Here is a 13,004-nt window from a genome sequence, read left to right on the forward strand (position 1 = left end):
CATATACATTTTTAATTCGACTTTAAAGCCACTCTTTGGGAGTCTTCAGCACGTCCAACAATTTATCCTCTTCTGATCCTGGAGTTGGAGCTTGCTGATACTCCCAACGAGCTGTGAGTGGTAAACTCATCAATATAGATTCAATACGAGCTCCCGGTGTAGCCAATCCAAACTTGGTGCCTCGATCATACACCTGCATGGGCAGAGGTCAGGAAACCAGAGGAGCATAAAAAAACACCAAATTACTTTGGATAACATTACCAAGTTAAACTCCACATAACGTCCTCTACGTATCTGCTGCCACCTCTTCTGAGCATCCGTATACGGCAAATGGATACGTCGTTTTACAATCGGGATATACTGATTGACAAACGACTTGCCACATTCCTTGACAAAAGCAAATAGCTGGTCTGGAGTTCCTTCAGACTCCAAATCGTCAAAGAAGATTCCTCCTATACCACGTCGTTCACCTCGATGAGGTATGTAAAAGTAGTCATCACACCATTTCTTGAAGCGTGGATAGTATGTTGGGTTGTGCTTGTCACATGCTGTTTTGATTACTTGATGGAAGTGGATGGCGTCTTCTGGGAATAGATATGAGGGTGTCTATAAAAAGGTGAGATAAAGCAAGGTGTCGGAGTAAGCACAAGTTTGGAGCGGACCAAAATTGGCGAGATTGAGATCATCGGCAAAAAAAATCGTAGAGTAAAACCAGCAACCGCATCATCTGATACGTACCAAATCACATCCACCTCCAAACCACGCTGAAACAGGTGGTCCATCTTCTTCCCTTCTCAATTCAAAGTACCGATAATTGGCATGCACAGTAGGTGCCATAGGATTATGTGGATGTATAACCAGCGATATACCAGCAGCAAAGAATTTAAACGGTCCAGGACCTAGATCATCCTTTTTACGAGCTCGCATGGATTTCTCCATACCCTCTGCGAGCGTGCCACCTACTATAGAGACACCGACACCAGCTTTTTCGAATACAGTGCCGTTTTGCATGACACATGATATGCCTTCACCGCCCTCTGTACGTGTCCAAGCGTCGCGAGTGTAGGTTGCGGATGAGTCTAGGTCTCGGATGGCGGATACTATTTCGGTTTGGAGGTCTTTTACGAATAGTTCCATTTGTTTTCGCATGGGTGGTTTATCCTAGGTGATGACGTGTGATCAATACAGACCAAAGACATTGGGGGTTTTTTGCCAATCCGAAACCTTCTCAATTTGACACATACGGATGATGATGCGATGGCTTGTGGCTTTTTGGCATCTGCGAAAATCTATATAATGGTAAATAGCTGAGTCAAATAGAAAGATCAAGAGGAAAAAAACCTGCACACACCCAAGATACTTACGACCGAGTTTTGTTGAATCCACATGCCAACACCCAGAGCCACACCAGTAACTAGCGAGCCCGAGAACAAGATGAAGCGACTAGCACCAGATCGTACTCGAGAAGGAGTAACATTGACCAAGCTTCGTCGAGTTCCTTGAATTGAGAAGAATGCTCGAGCCACAATTGGCGAGATTCCTTGATGAAGGAGAGTAATTTGGAGTGTGAGATTAAGTAGAATAAATATTTGAATTCACTGTGTGTTCGATTCCAAATAACAATATAACATCACCGTCTCCAATTGTAACTGTGACTCAATGGTTTCAACTCACTTGTTTGAGATGCAAACATTGTGCCTGCTTCAACTTGGTTTCCTGAATAGAGTATGTGCTCAGCGAGCTATGCCTCCGTTCCCTCTGTTTCCAACCAAAGTTTGCTGTATAAGCTAGTTTCAACCAAAATGTCGGGAATTGAAATTTGGAGACTTTGGTGATGCTGACTCACACCACACTAAGACTTTGGAAGAGAACACTGCTAATCCACGTTTCCATGCTATCCGGAACGTGATCTAAACGCGATTTGCACGTCGAACAATCGTCGAACTATTGACAACATCAGTTGTAAGATGTTTGGACCAGAATCTTGCCACAGCTACCTAATTTGAACGTGTCAATCGCGTCCATCCAGTATCATAGAATCAAGGTATATTGTATAACTACTTTACTACAAGAGAAACTAGTCCACATATTGACACGCCGAGACTCTCCGTAGTTTGTTACACTCAATACGACGTCACGACCATAACCAGCTAACATGTCTCGCCAGCTCGCCAATTTCGTATCTGGCCTAACCATCGAACAGCTCCCACAAGCAGTCAAACGTAGAACTGAGGACTTGTTTCTGGATTGGGCGGCATCAGGAATCGCTGGTCGAACATCTCGCCCTATAAAAGCTCTGGAGAAGTTTGCTGCCAGACAAGGGCCATCTACCGGTGCTTGTGAATTGTTGACTAACAGGCGTAGAACTTCTCCTCTATTTGCTGCTTATGTGAATGGGGCATCGTCCCATGTTGTGGAACAAGATGACATTGTAAGATTGATGAAATGGTCCAAAACAGATGTAATCACGTTAACTAACTCCATCAATCAATCTTATTAGCACAATAGCTCAGTAGTCCATCCAGCAGCGGTCATATTCCCAGCAGCCCTTGCAGCAGCCCAAGAAACTGGCGCAAGTGGCAAAGACCTCCTAGTCGCATCAGTAGCAGGCTACGAAGTCGCAATCCGTGTCGGCGAATTCCTAGGCAAAAATCACTACAAGATCTTCCATTCAACCGCTACCGCAGGCACTCTCGGTGCTGCTGCTGCCACGTCCTCCATCCTATCTCTAAATCCTGAACAGACACTCAACGCTCTTGGATCTGCGGGCACTCAGGCTGCTGGACTATGGGAGTTCCTGAGAGATGCCGCTGATTCTAAACAGTTGCATTGTGCAAAGGCCGCTGGTGATGGTTTGATGGCTGCGTATCTGGCTAAAGATGGATTTACGGGTGCGAGTCAGATATTGGAGGGAAAGCAGGGGATGGCTAATGCCATGTTGAATCCGGGGGCTAGTACGAAGGTATTGACGTCGGGGCTTGATGGTACGAGGTGGGCGCTTATGGAGACGTCCTTCAAGTATCATGCTTCATGGTGAGTTTACAGGGATGCAAAAAGACGGAAATCGTTCTCGTGTATAGTTGTCAACTTTGACAACAATTTTTTCTAACTTTTCTCTTCAACACCTAGCCGACACACACATCCATCCGCAGACGCCCTCCAACAAGCAATGCGTCAACACAACCTCACCCCACAACAAATCAAAAAAGTAACCGCCCACGTATATCAAGCTGCAGTCGACGTCCTCTCAGCCGGCCAGAACGCAACAACAATCCACCAATCGAAATTCTCTATGGGTTTTGTACTGGCAATGATTGCATGTCGAGGATCAGCTGGAATCACAGATTTCACCGAGGCTGCCCTAAAGGAGAGTGATTTGAGAGAGTTTATGGGGAAGGTTGAGATGGTCGTTGATCCTGTCATTGAAGCGGTATGTGAATTGTTGATGCCATGAAAGTTGAGGTTGACAAGACCTTACAGCCACGGACCATTTTTTTTGCTCATCCTGACTCCACCCTCCTTTAATTATTATAGGCATATCCAGCACGATGGATTGGTCTCGTAGATGTAGAAACCACCGATGGCAGGACACTAACTGTTCGTTGCGACGAACCTAAAGGTGATCCAGGAAACACATTATCACGGCCAGAGCTTGAAGAAAAGACATACAAGCTGGTGAAATATGGGGACGGTGCTACTGAAAAGGAAGTCAAGAAACTTATTGAGCGGGTGTGGAATCTTGAGAATGAGACGAATGTGCGGGATTGGTTGTCTACATAGAGCAGTAGTTGCAGTGTTGTACGCAAGAACAAGTAAAAAAGGTTGCATATTATAAACCACATCATATTTTAGTTAGGTGAAAATGTTTGCATGTTCGTGACCTATACACAGGCTGTTTTACAAAGAGATACAAATGACTGAATGTACAAAAGTTTTGTTTAAGCTATCTACCTAGACCACTAGGTTCACCTACAACTGTTGGTGCACGCATAAACTCTCCGAAATCGTCCTTATCGTCATCATCCAACGTTGACGATATCTTCGCAGTCAGCTCTCGTCTCTCTTCGTCAGAGAGGAGCTTTGATTGCTCTACAAGATAAATAAAACCAGGTGATTAGCATTGCATTGTCTCGCCAGTCACGGCAAAAAAAAGAAGGCAGTAATCTATTCGCATCACCCACCACGTAAATGTCTCAACCTCTGCAACGCAACCTCGAACCCCTCTGCATCAAGATCATCTTCATCGTCATTATCAGACAACTCACGAGCAAATGAACTCATGGTTTCTGTATATAGGGCTGCTAGGTCTGATCCACCTCTGCTACCGGTACTAGTGGTAACAGGAGCAGACAGTCGATTCTGTGCACTTGTAATATCACCAGACACACCACTAGTCCGTGTTGGTTTGCGAACTAGGCCATCCCACATGTTGGATTCTAGTGCTTCTATAATTCGAGGGAAGCCGAATTTTTCTCGTGCTGCTAGGGATTTGAAGTAGATAAATGATTGAGCAAAGCTCGATGGGGCAATTCGTCGAAAGTTGCGTTCCGCTTTTTGCTGTACTGGAAACCTTCAAGAGGTGTCAACTCACCATCACTATTGCCACCATCACCAGCATCCTCACTAGTTGCGGAAGCACACACATCTACAAACTCAAATCCAAGATCTATACACCAATCTTCACAAGCGTCTAGTCCACTACTGCTGTCTTGTCTGTCGTCCATCGAATGAGCAACACATAGCGATACGTTCGGATCATGGCTACTCAGAAAATCCGACCATGGATGTATATGCGTGAATGTCGTAGGCTACGTATATATGATTACGAGAGTCAGGCGTGTCTGAAACAAAGCAGAAAAGGTGTCATCAAACGAGAACAATACCTCAGCCCGGTCAAACACGTATATGACAGCATCGATAGCAGGAGCAACCACATTCCAATGTGAGATATCGTTAGCAGCAGTATCGGTTGATGCGACCCATAATGAGGTTTGGGCAGTATAGTATCTTGTATCCAGCGTGTATGGAATTGTCAGTCCGTCTTGTATTTCAGGTGATGATAAGTGTGTTTGGATGAGATCAGATTGGTTTGTATCTCGTAGCAGTCCTGTATGAAAAGGACTTGGAGGTGAGCAAAAAACCACCCTACCTCAAAGATATAGTGATGCCCACCAACGAATCCACCAACTTGATGACTTACGAGTGACAAAGCTGAGAATTACGGTATGATCAGGCCCAATGATGAGGATCTTGTTACGTTTTGTGCCTTGAAAGTCCAGAGAGTCTGATGCTGATAACATAATGTTTTATTGAAACGACCAGTACAATAAATGATGCTGGAGAAGCAAGAGATTCCGTCCTCCTTGAAGATATCAGAGTTCGGGTATGATCCTCAAAAACCGCACAAGTCCACCGCCCTGAGTTCTCTATTTTCACACATAAACAAAATGTTGCAGTTTGTAGAGGGCTGAATGGACACCACAGAGTCCACTTGAACGTGTCAAGAGACCAAATATGAGCATTGTTTACTGCCTTGACGCGTATCGTCACGTGAAATTCGTTGCGAAGGCTCTGCACGAGGTGCCTGATTCCTGATTCATTGGTGTGAAACTTTTTTGGAGTTTGGATTCCTGACTATACTCCCGTTACGACAATGAATACAACAGCGAGGCTAGTTTTGCAGGCAGGACGTGTATCCTCTCATCTCGGACGCATAAAGATATGCCAGCGTGCTGCTACAAGAACACTGTCTACGAGTGTGGTCAACAGTATGTGCTTTTTACGTTACTTCATTCATGTCAACATTACGGCTTGATTCCCAGTGACCTCCAAAGTTTTCGTTTTCTGAAGCACGTGCTTGTTTTGCTGTTTCGCTTTGCTCCTAGCATCAGCAATCATCTAACCCAACATCATTACATCTAGCTACCATTGGCCTCACAGACGACCAGGCTGAATACTACAACACCGCAAAGACATTCGCCGACAAGGAGCTCGCTCCAAACATGCTCGAATGGGATTTACACGAAACCTTCCCCGTCGATGCACTACGAAAAGCTGCTGGTTTGGGATTTGGTGCCATGTATGTACGTGAAGATGTGGGAGGCACCAACTTGTCACGCTTGGATGCTTCGCTCATTATAGAGGCTATGAGTACGGGATGTGTTTCGACCACTGCCTTCCTGTCTATACACAAGTGAGTGTCGCTGTGTGGATTGACGTGATGCACGTGTTATGCTGGAAATAGGAAGATTCCATGTGGTAAATTGGTGTCTGACATCTTCCCTTGGCCTTTGTTTTGTTTTTCTAGCATGGCAGCAGCAATGATTGACACCTACGGCTCTGAAGAGCTCCGTCAAAAACACATTCCATCCCTCTCAACAATGTCCAAATTCGCTTCATACTGTCTTACCGAGCCAGGAGCAGGGTCAGACGCAGCCTCATTATCAACTACCGCAAAAAAAGATGGCGACCACTACATCCTGAATGGATCAAAGGCATTCATTTCAGGTGGTGGTGACAGTGATATTTATCTTGTCATGTGCAGAACTGGTGGTGCTGGTGCGAAGGGTATATCGTGTGTGCTTGTGGAAAAGGGTACTCCTGGACTTGGGTTTGGGAAGAAGGAGAAGAAGGTTGGATGGAATTCGCAGCCTACCAGAGGTACGAACCAAAAAAGATGCACTCACATGACTGGATGTTATGGTAGACCTCACACACTCAATGGCCTTCTTTTACAGCTGTGATATTCGAAGACTGTCGTGTTCCAATATCGAATCGACTGGGAGCTGAAGGTCAAGGATTCTCAATAGCCATGAAGGGATTAAATGGTGGTAGAATTAACATCGGTAAGAGTCGATATTTGGAGAGGAGAAAAAAACCTTCGGCAATTTATTGGAAGGAGACTGCCCAAGTCAAACTCACTCACTTTTCCTCTGTTATTGTCCATCCAACTTACAGCATCAGCAAGTCTCGGAGGCGCACAATCAGCATTCGAAGAAGCACTCGCTCACACCCAAGTCCGCAAACAATTCGGCAAACCACTCTCAGCAAACCAAGACGTGCAATTCAAACTGGCAAACATGGCAATCGCATTAAACGCCTCACGAATGTATATCCGTCAAGCTGCTGCCATGTTGGATGAAAATCATCCTTCTGCACCTTCATGGTGTGCCATGGCCAAAGTGTACGCTACTGAAGAGTGCAGTAAGGTTGCGGATGTTGCGTTGCAGCTGCATGGAGGGTATGGGTATTTGAAGGATTACAAGGTATGAACTCTAGCAGAAAGTAGACCTTGTGTCTTTTCTCAGTGTTGAGGGAATTCTTTCTGACTACCCCTTTTTTGTAAATACTTAGGTCCAGCAATACGTACGTGATTTACGTGTGCATCAGATATTAGAGGGTACTAGTGAAGTGATGCGTATGATTACTTCAAGGGCTCTCCTTGAGCAATGATATTCATATGGGCATTCCCAACCTGTGTTTTTTTAACATAAATGTGAATGTCTAGATTGGCATCCCAAACATACCGTCACTTCATTGTTATTGCCCAATATTATCATCAAACGTGTCAAATGACAGAGTTCATTGTTCACAACTGCAAGACACTAAACCTTGAATTGGTGTTTACATACAGGAGGCTTTATTTACAGTGTATCAAGGTCTTTCTAAAGTATGGATTTTGTTGCAACATTGAGCAGAAACGTAGTGTGAGTATTACAAAGGAGAACAGGACTGTTGAAAGTGCTTCACACATAAATCATTCTCAGCATCAATAACATCTAATCCAACAGCAGAAAAGGCAGGCGCTCGCTCATTGACTTGCTCTCTCTGAGATGATGTCAAACCCAATCGAGACTCCAAAGCAGCTGTTGGCTGTCGAGAGCGTTCAAGCTCCAAGATTTGTACATCTTTATCGGCTTCGGCAGAAGCGACTCGGTATTCCAAGTCTACTACTTGTTTTCGAGAATCTACTATAACTTGTCTATCTGCCTCTTGATCTGCTCGTTCCGACGACAGTTTCGTGGTCAAGGCAGCAATCTTTGCCCGTGATTGGTCTAGAGTAGTGTCGTAGGCTCGGGTGTTGGCCGTGGAGTTCGGACACTCGTGATTCTAGTTCGATATGGGAGCTGGCCCCTTTTCCATATCGCGAGTCGATTGCAGCAGTTTCGTCTTCCAAACTGGCAGGTTGATGGACAACTGCAGAATCATTTGCATCGTATTCTAGTTGTTACTTTTCACAATCCTTTAACCCTACAGCTTTTGATTCTCCAGGGAGTCCGGACGATGTAGATACAGTTGAATCAGGCTCGCGATGTTCTATAGGCTGTGACACTTGGCGTGATGGCGATTGTAGCAGGGAGATGAGAGAGTCGGTTCTTACACATGGCGATCCCAGCAACTCGCTGGGATTGAGTCCACTAGGTTCACTGGCTGGTTTGGCTGTTTGATGGAAGGAGGAAAGGTGAATACGTTTGTGTGCTGCGTGTTTTCATACAAGACATGACAATTGGTACCTTCATTGTCCTCGGCATTGCCTTCGACCTTGACAATAGCTTGCTTACTACCAATACCGTAACTACATTGACAAAACCAAAAAAGGAGCGTTAGGAGTTGCTTATCTGATATTACCAAATTTTCGTATGCACAAAGACAAAAACGGTAGAGTACTCACGAAACAGCAGATAATTGTCTCAGAAGCGAATCATCAGCATAAACATGAGTAACAAAAGTGAATTCTAGAGACGTCAAAAGAAAGTGATGAGATTTTCAATTCTGTTTGTAAAGTCAATTTAGGGGTAACCTGCACTTACTTTCACCAGCAGCGAGTGCCGTCTTCATCTTTTGAATTTCAACAGTATGCAAAAATCCGAATTTACCACAGAATAGGCAGTTGACTCGGAATGCATAGAAGGCGAAACAGTGGAAATCGTGTTTTTCGCCACGAATCCGTTAGTTTCATCAGCATCAGTCAATGACGATGACTGTGATGGCAGTGTAGTGTGGTAGACAATAACAGCAGAAGAAGAGAATTCCTTGGTGTATTTTCCCTTCAATATAGTGCTCTTTTCAAATACGAGGGCTCGCCTCCATCCTTTCTCATGAGAATTGAGAATCTAAAAAACAATTCAGGCGATTTTCAGAGCTAGCGACGAGTACGACGATGACAGAACGTCTTACAACAATTTAGACAAGCCAGTACCTTCTTTTTTTGCTTTACGACGAGAAATGTGGCACCCATGACTTGAAGCTTGCGAGTTATATAATTAGTAACTTGTATCTTGTTGGGTGCTCGAGAGAAAGTAAACGTGTGTTGGTCAGCAAGATATGCTCATACGCATAATAGGAAAAGGAAGGCAATCAATCTTCGCGCTGGTGCAAATGCCGTCTATGCTGATGCAGTTCTATATTATGGTGAACTGGGTAAGTAAAACGCGTTCACAAAAAGTGTGTTGGGTATGTGACGTTTCGCTGCTTGGAAAGTTGTGATGAGACTAGCAGAGTATTGAATTATGATAACGAACTATATTATACAATTGCAGACACGCTCCTTCATCTAGTCTACTATGATGTGCATGTCGATAGTGAGCAAACTCGCTGCTTTTGGTGTCTTGCTGACTTTTCAGTCAAAACGCCTCAACTTCGGTTAATGACTCATTAGTTTGAAGATGAGTCAATATCAATATTTGTCGTACAGTAAATACAATTTCAGCCTACCGAGTGAGCCGGGATACACCCCTTGTGCCAAAGACACTACAAACGCTTTCTTATCAGGCAACCCACAAACGCCTTCAACTCCATTGCAACCGTAATGCTATACTATGAGCGAATATTTCACTTTATTTTTGAACCAAAACTATAAGAAAGCACACAGCGGGGACAATTAACAATCACTAAGAAATGGTCTTTCTTATACTATCAAAGCAAACACCAAGGCAATCGATACAGACCAAAACATGGTTGTACTATCAAATGAAGCCGCAGATACAGCTCCACCCATTAGCTTAGTTCCTGGCATGGGAATACAGTATGGTGGCATCTATTTGTTGTTGTTTGTTGTGGTGAAGGAGGTGTGAGACAACTGATGTAGCATTTCCTGGTCGAAACTAGTAATGCAAACTTACGCTGTAGCCACCAGGGACTGACAACATGCTGCTCATACCAGTACCAGTATACTGAGCACCAGGTGCCATGGTTACGAGACTACCAGCGGCTGGCGAGGGTATTGTCAGATTTCCATTCTTCATACCACCGCCAACAACTGGTGGATCATTAGGAGCAGCTATGGCTACCGGCGCCGCTTGTGCAGGTACTTTGAGGCCCGCGATTGTGAGCGGAAGAATGAGACACTTTTCATAAAGAGGAATGTGAGATTTTCGAAAATATTGCAAGGAAGTGCAAGGCCAAAGCAGTTCGAAACTCACAGTAGCGCCTGGAGCACCAGTCGCAGCAGCCATAGCAGCAACAGGAGCTGTCGTTGCGGCGGCAGCGAATAAGTTGACGTTGCTGGGTGATGGTACTGGCGATGGATCCGGGTTACTGACACCAAGAAACATTCCAGCCATGGCCATTGGATTAACAGCCGCTGGAGGATCATTCGGATTCGCGACTATTGGAGCAGCCCCATCCTTGATGACTGGAAGTCCAGGGATGACTAATGGAAGAATGAGACAAGTCGCTCCAGCTCCAACAGCAGCTTTTCCAGCGCCAGTAGCAGCAGGCGGCGGCGCTGCAGCTGTCACGGCAGGTGCAGCATTTGTTGCGGCGGCAGCTAGTTGATTCTTGCAGGTCTTTGCTACATTTAGAATCGTTGCAGTAGCACCAACATTCAGGTTTGCGTTTGTCTTGCAATCGGTAGCAATGCTATTGAGAGCATTGCCTAGATGAACAAGTTTCGGATCAGAGGGCCTTTGTCATCCGGAATATACTGGAAACATGTTGTGTGTTGTGTTGACGAATAGTTACCAAGCTGAGTTGCCTGCAAGTTAACTTCGGTTTGGAGGCACTGAGCACAGGCAGCTACATCTCCGGCATTCGTGCATATACAGTCTCTCTTGTTCTAAAGTTGAGTAAAGTGTGAGTATATGATAGATATGTGCGAGTATGTGTGAGATCTCGAGTGTCTTGATAGGTATTGTAGTCTTTCAAAAACGAGAGAAGCGTATAACATTATAGCAGAGTAGCGCAAGCAAATGCAGCTGTACTTGTAGGATTTTGAACATACATTAGCCTGAGCACACATTTTGGCCATGGCCTCTTGAGCAGTACATTGTGCAGTACATTTGTCTTGGACAGGACATTGGTTGGCAGCATTACTGATCGCGAGTTTGAGTAATAGCAGAATAAGGGTCCATAGTATTGACTTCATATTTCCAGTCCGGCAATCTCGCGTCCAGTTCTTGGTGCCTAAGCTTGATTTGGTTTTTTTGATGAGGTCGGGATAACAGGCACAACTTTTGAGTTTTGATCCGAAGAAAGTGGATTTGACAAGGTTCCTACGCGTTTTAAAACGATCCGACCACTTAAGGGTCGTTTCCGAAGTCTCTACAGTGTCCTTGCTTGAAGCAGCTCAATTCGAAAACGTTTCAATTTCATAGCAAGCGACAGACTAAGAGTATGAGTTGGAGTCCATTAGGAAAGGTAAGCGCAAGACGGTAGCTGCATGCATCTCGTTCATTCATCGTTTACTTACCCATCTCCACTTAGACTGGATTGGCCTATGCCAAAGTATGGCATCTTGTTGATGCACGAGACAAACCATTGGGAAGACTAGCCCAACGAATTGGAATTGCCCTAAGAGGCAAATACAAACCAATATACAATCCAGCTGGTATGTATTATCCGTTCCTTTGACTGATTCCACGATGAACTCATTCCAAACATCTGTTGTAAAAAAACACACATATTAGTCGACACTGGAGATTACGTTGTAGTCATTAACGCCAGACATGTGGCCCTCTCTGGTGACAAAAAGGACACCAAAATGTATCATTGGCATACTGGATGGCCAGGTGGTTTGAGAAAGGCTTCCTTCAAGGAACTCGTTGAAAAGAATCCAACCTCGGTATACACCTTATTCTTCATTCTCATTGAATCCACTCCGCTATCGGTCTGGAATCTCACGCTTGAACCCTCTGATTGACTTTAATCTTTCATCTCTAGCCTCTACAAAAAGCTGTATATGGGTTGCTACCCAAAAACAATTTACGGCATGTTTGGATGTCTAGACTCAAAATATTCGCTGACGATCAACATCCATACGCGGCAAACATTTTAAGAGACTACGAACAGTCACCACCGACATCGCAGGAAGCACCACAACCGCAGTCACCACTACCACCTCAACAACAGTAATAGTGATTGAAGCCATTTTTTGTTATTATTCCACTTGTACAATATACCCTCCCTCATCCTCATTGCAATGAGTCCTTTGACTTTTCCTGAATTGCACCGTGTTTGGAGGTTTTGGTTGTCATCTCCTCGTATCTTTCCTCACGCAGTAAGGCCAAGCGAAACACTGGGGAAAGGAGCTCACTCTGGACCGAATGATTCGGATTATTGCTTCATAGATAAGGAGAGTTTAATGTCGACTACACTCTATTGAGCTTCTTTGGATGGCTTCGTATTTTTTAAATCCTGACGCAAACGTTTCTGAAACTAGTTCCACAATCGAGGTGACAACGTCTTCTCCTTCCATCATGTAAGGGACCATTTGATGTCTCGTCGCACGTCTTCCTCTTTGGATGAAAAGTTCTTAAGTACGAATATTCCTCTCGGTTTCTTGGCTCACTCTACGAGTGCTAATAGAGAGACTCAGGCCAGCAACTTTGCCTTCAAATGAGGATTGTAGGGGGTCTGTCAACGCTGACCGTATTGTGTCTTCTTCCTTCAAGGCTCCCGATCAATTTATCAACATGTCGAGAAAATCAAAACCAACGTGGAACTCGAATCATTATGTTGGAGTGTATAATTTTTCTCTATCTTTGGAGTTCACGGCCCAAGTAAAA

The 13,004-nt window shown here is 44.6% G+C and overlaps 4 protein-coding genes across 4 annotated transcripts; 2 read left to right on the top strand and 2 right to left on the bottom strand.

Moving 5' to 3' along the window:
- Positions 1 to 22: 22 nt before the first annotated feature.
- On the bottom strand, positions 23 to 1,693 carry HEM13 (coproporphyrinogen oxidase; the record flags this gene model as incomplete). The annotated part of the gene is made up of 6 exons (XM_031167570.1): positions 23 to 193; positions 262 to 606; positions 739 to 1,161; positions 1,245 to 1,289; positions 1,365 to 1,540; positions 1,675 to 1,693. 6 exons carry the CDS (start codon positions 1,691 to 1,693, stop codon positions 23 to 25), a joined length of 1,179 nt encoding a protein of 392 aa, XP_031026597.1.
- Positions 1,694 to 3,943: 2,250 nt separating this feature from the next.
- SmJEL517_g01643 (uncharacterized protein) lies at positions 3,944 to 5,300 on the bottom strand (the record flags this gene model as incomplete). The annotated part of the gene is made up of 5 exons (XM_031167571.1): positions 3,944 to 4,089; positions 4,182 to 4,481; positions 4,592 to 4,808; positions 4,884 to 5,107; positions 5,201 to 5,300. 5 exons carry the CDS (start codon positions 5,298 to 5,300, stop codon positions 3,944 to 3,946), a joined length of 987 nt encoding a protein of 328 aa, XP_031026598.1.
- Positions 5,301 to 5,653: 353 nt separating this feature from the next.
- On the top strand, positions 5,654 to 7,452 carry SmJEL517_g01644 (uncharacterized protein; the record flags this gene model as incomplete). Its single annotated transcript, XM_031167572.1, has 6 exons — positions 5,654 to 5,768; positions 5,923 to 6,193; positions 6,308 to 6,660; positions 6,738 to 6,845; positions 6,958 to 7,265; positions 7,354 to 7,452. 6 exons carry the CDS (start codon positions 5,654 to 5,656, stop codon positions 7,450 to 7,452), a joined length of 1,254 nt encoding a protein of 417 aa, XP_031026595.1.
- Positions 7,453 to 11,613: 4,161 nt separating this feature from the next.
- On the top strand, positions 11,614 to 12,351 carry SmJEL517_g01645 (uncharacterized protein; the record flags this gene model as incomplete). The annotated part of the gene is made up of 4 exons (XM_031167573.1): positions 11,614 to 11,637; positions 11,704 to 11,827; positions 11,907 to 12,061; positions 12,160 to 12,351. 4 exons carry the CDS (start codon positions 11,614 to 11,616, stop codon positions 12,349 to 12,351), a joined length of 495 nt encoding a protein of 164 aa, XP_031026596.1.
- Between the last annotated feature and the right edge of the window lie 653 nt (positions 12,352 to 13,004).

This window comes from Synchytrium microbalum (assembly GCF_006535985.1).
Source record: "Synchytrium microbalum strain JEL517 chromosome Unknown SmJEL517_scf0005, whole genome shotgun sequence".
Lineage (NCBI taxonomy): Eukaryota > Fungi > Chytridiomycota > Chytridiomycetes > Synchytriales > Synchytriaceae > Synchytrium > Synchytrium microbalum.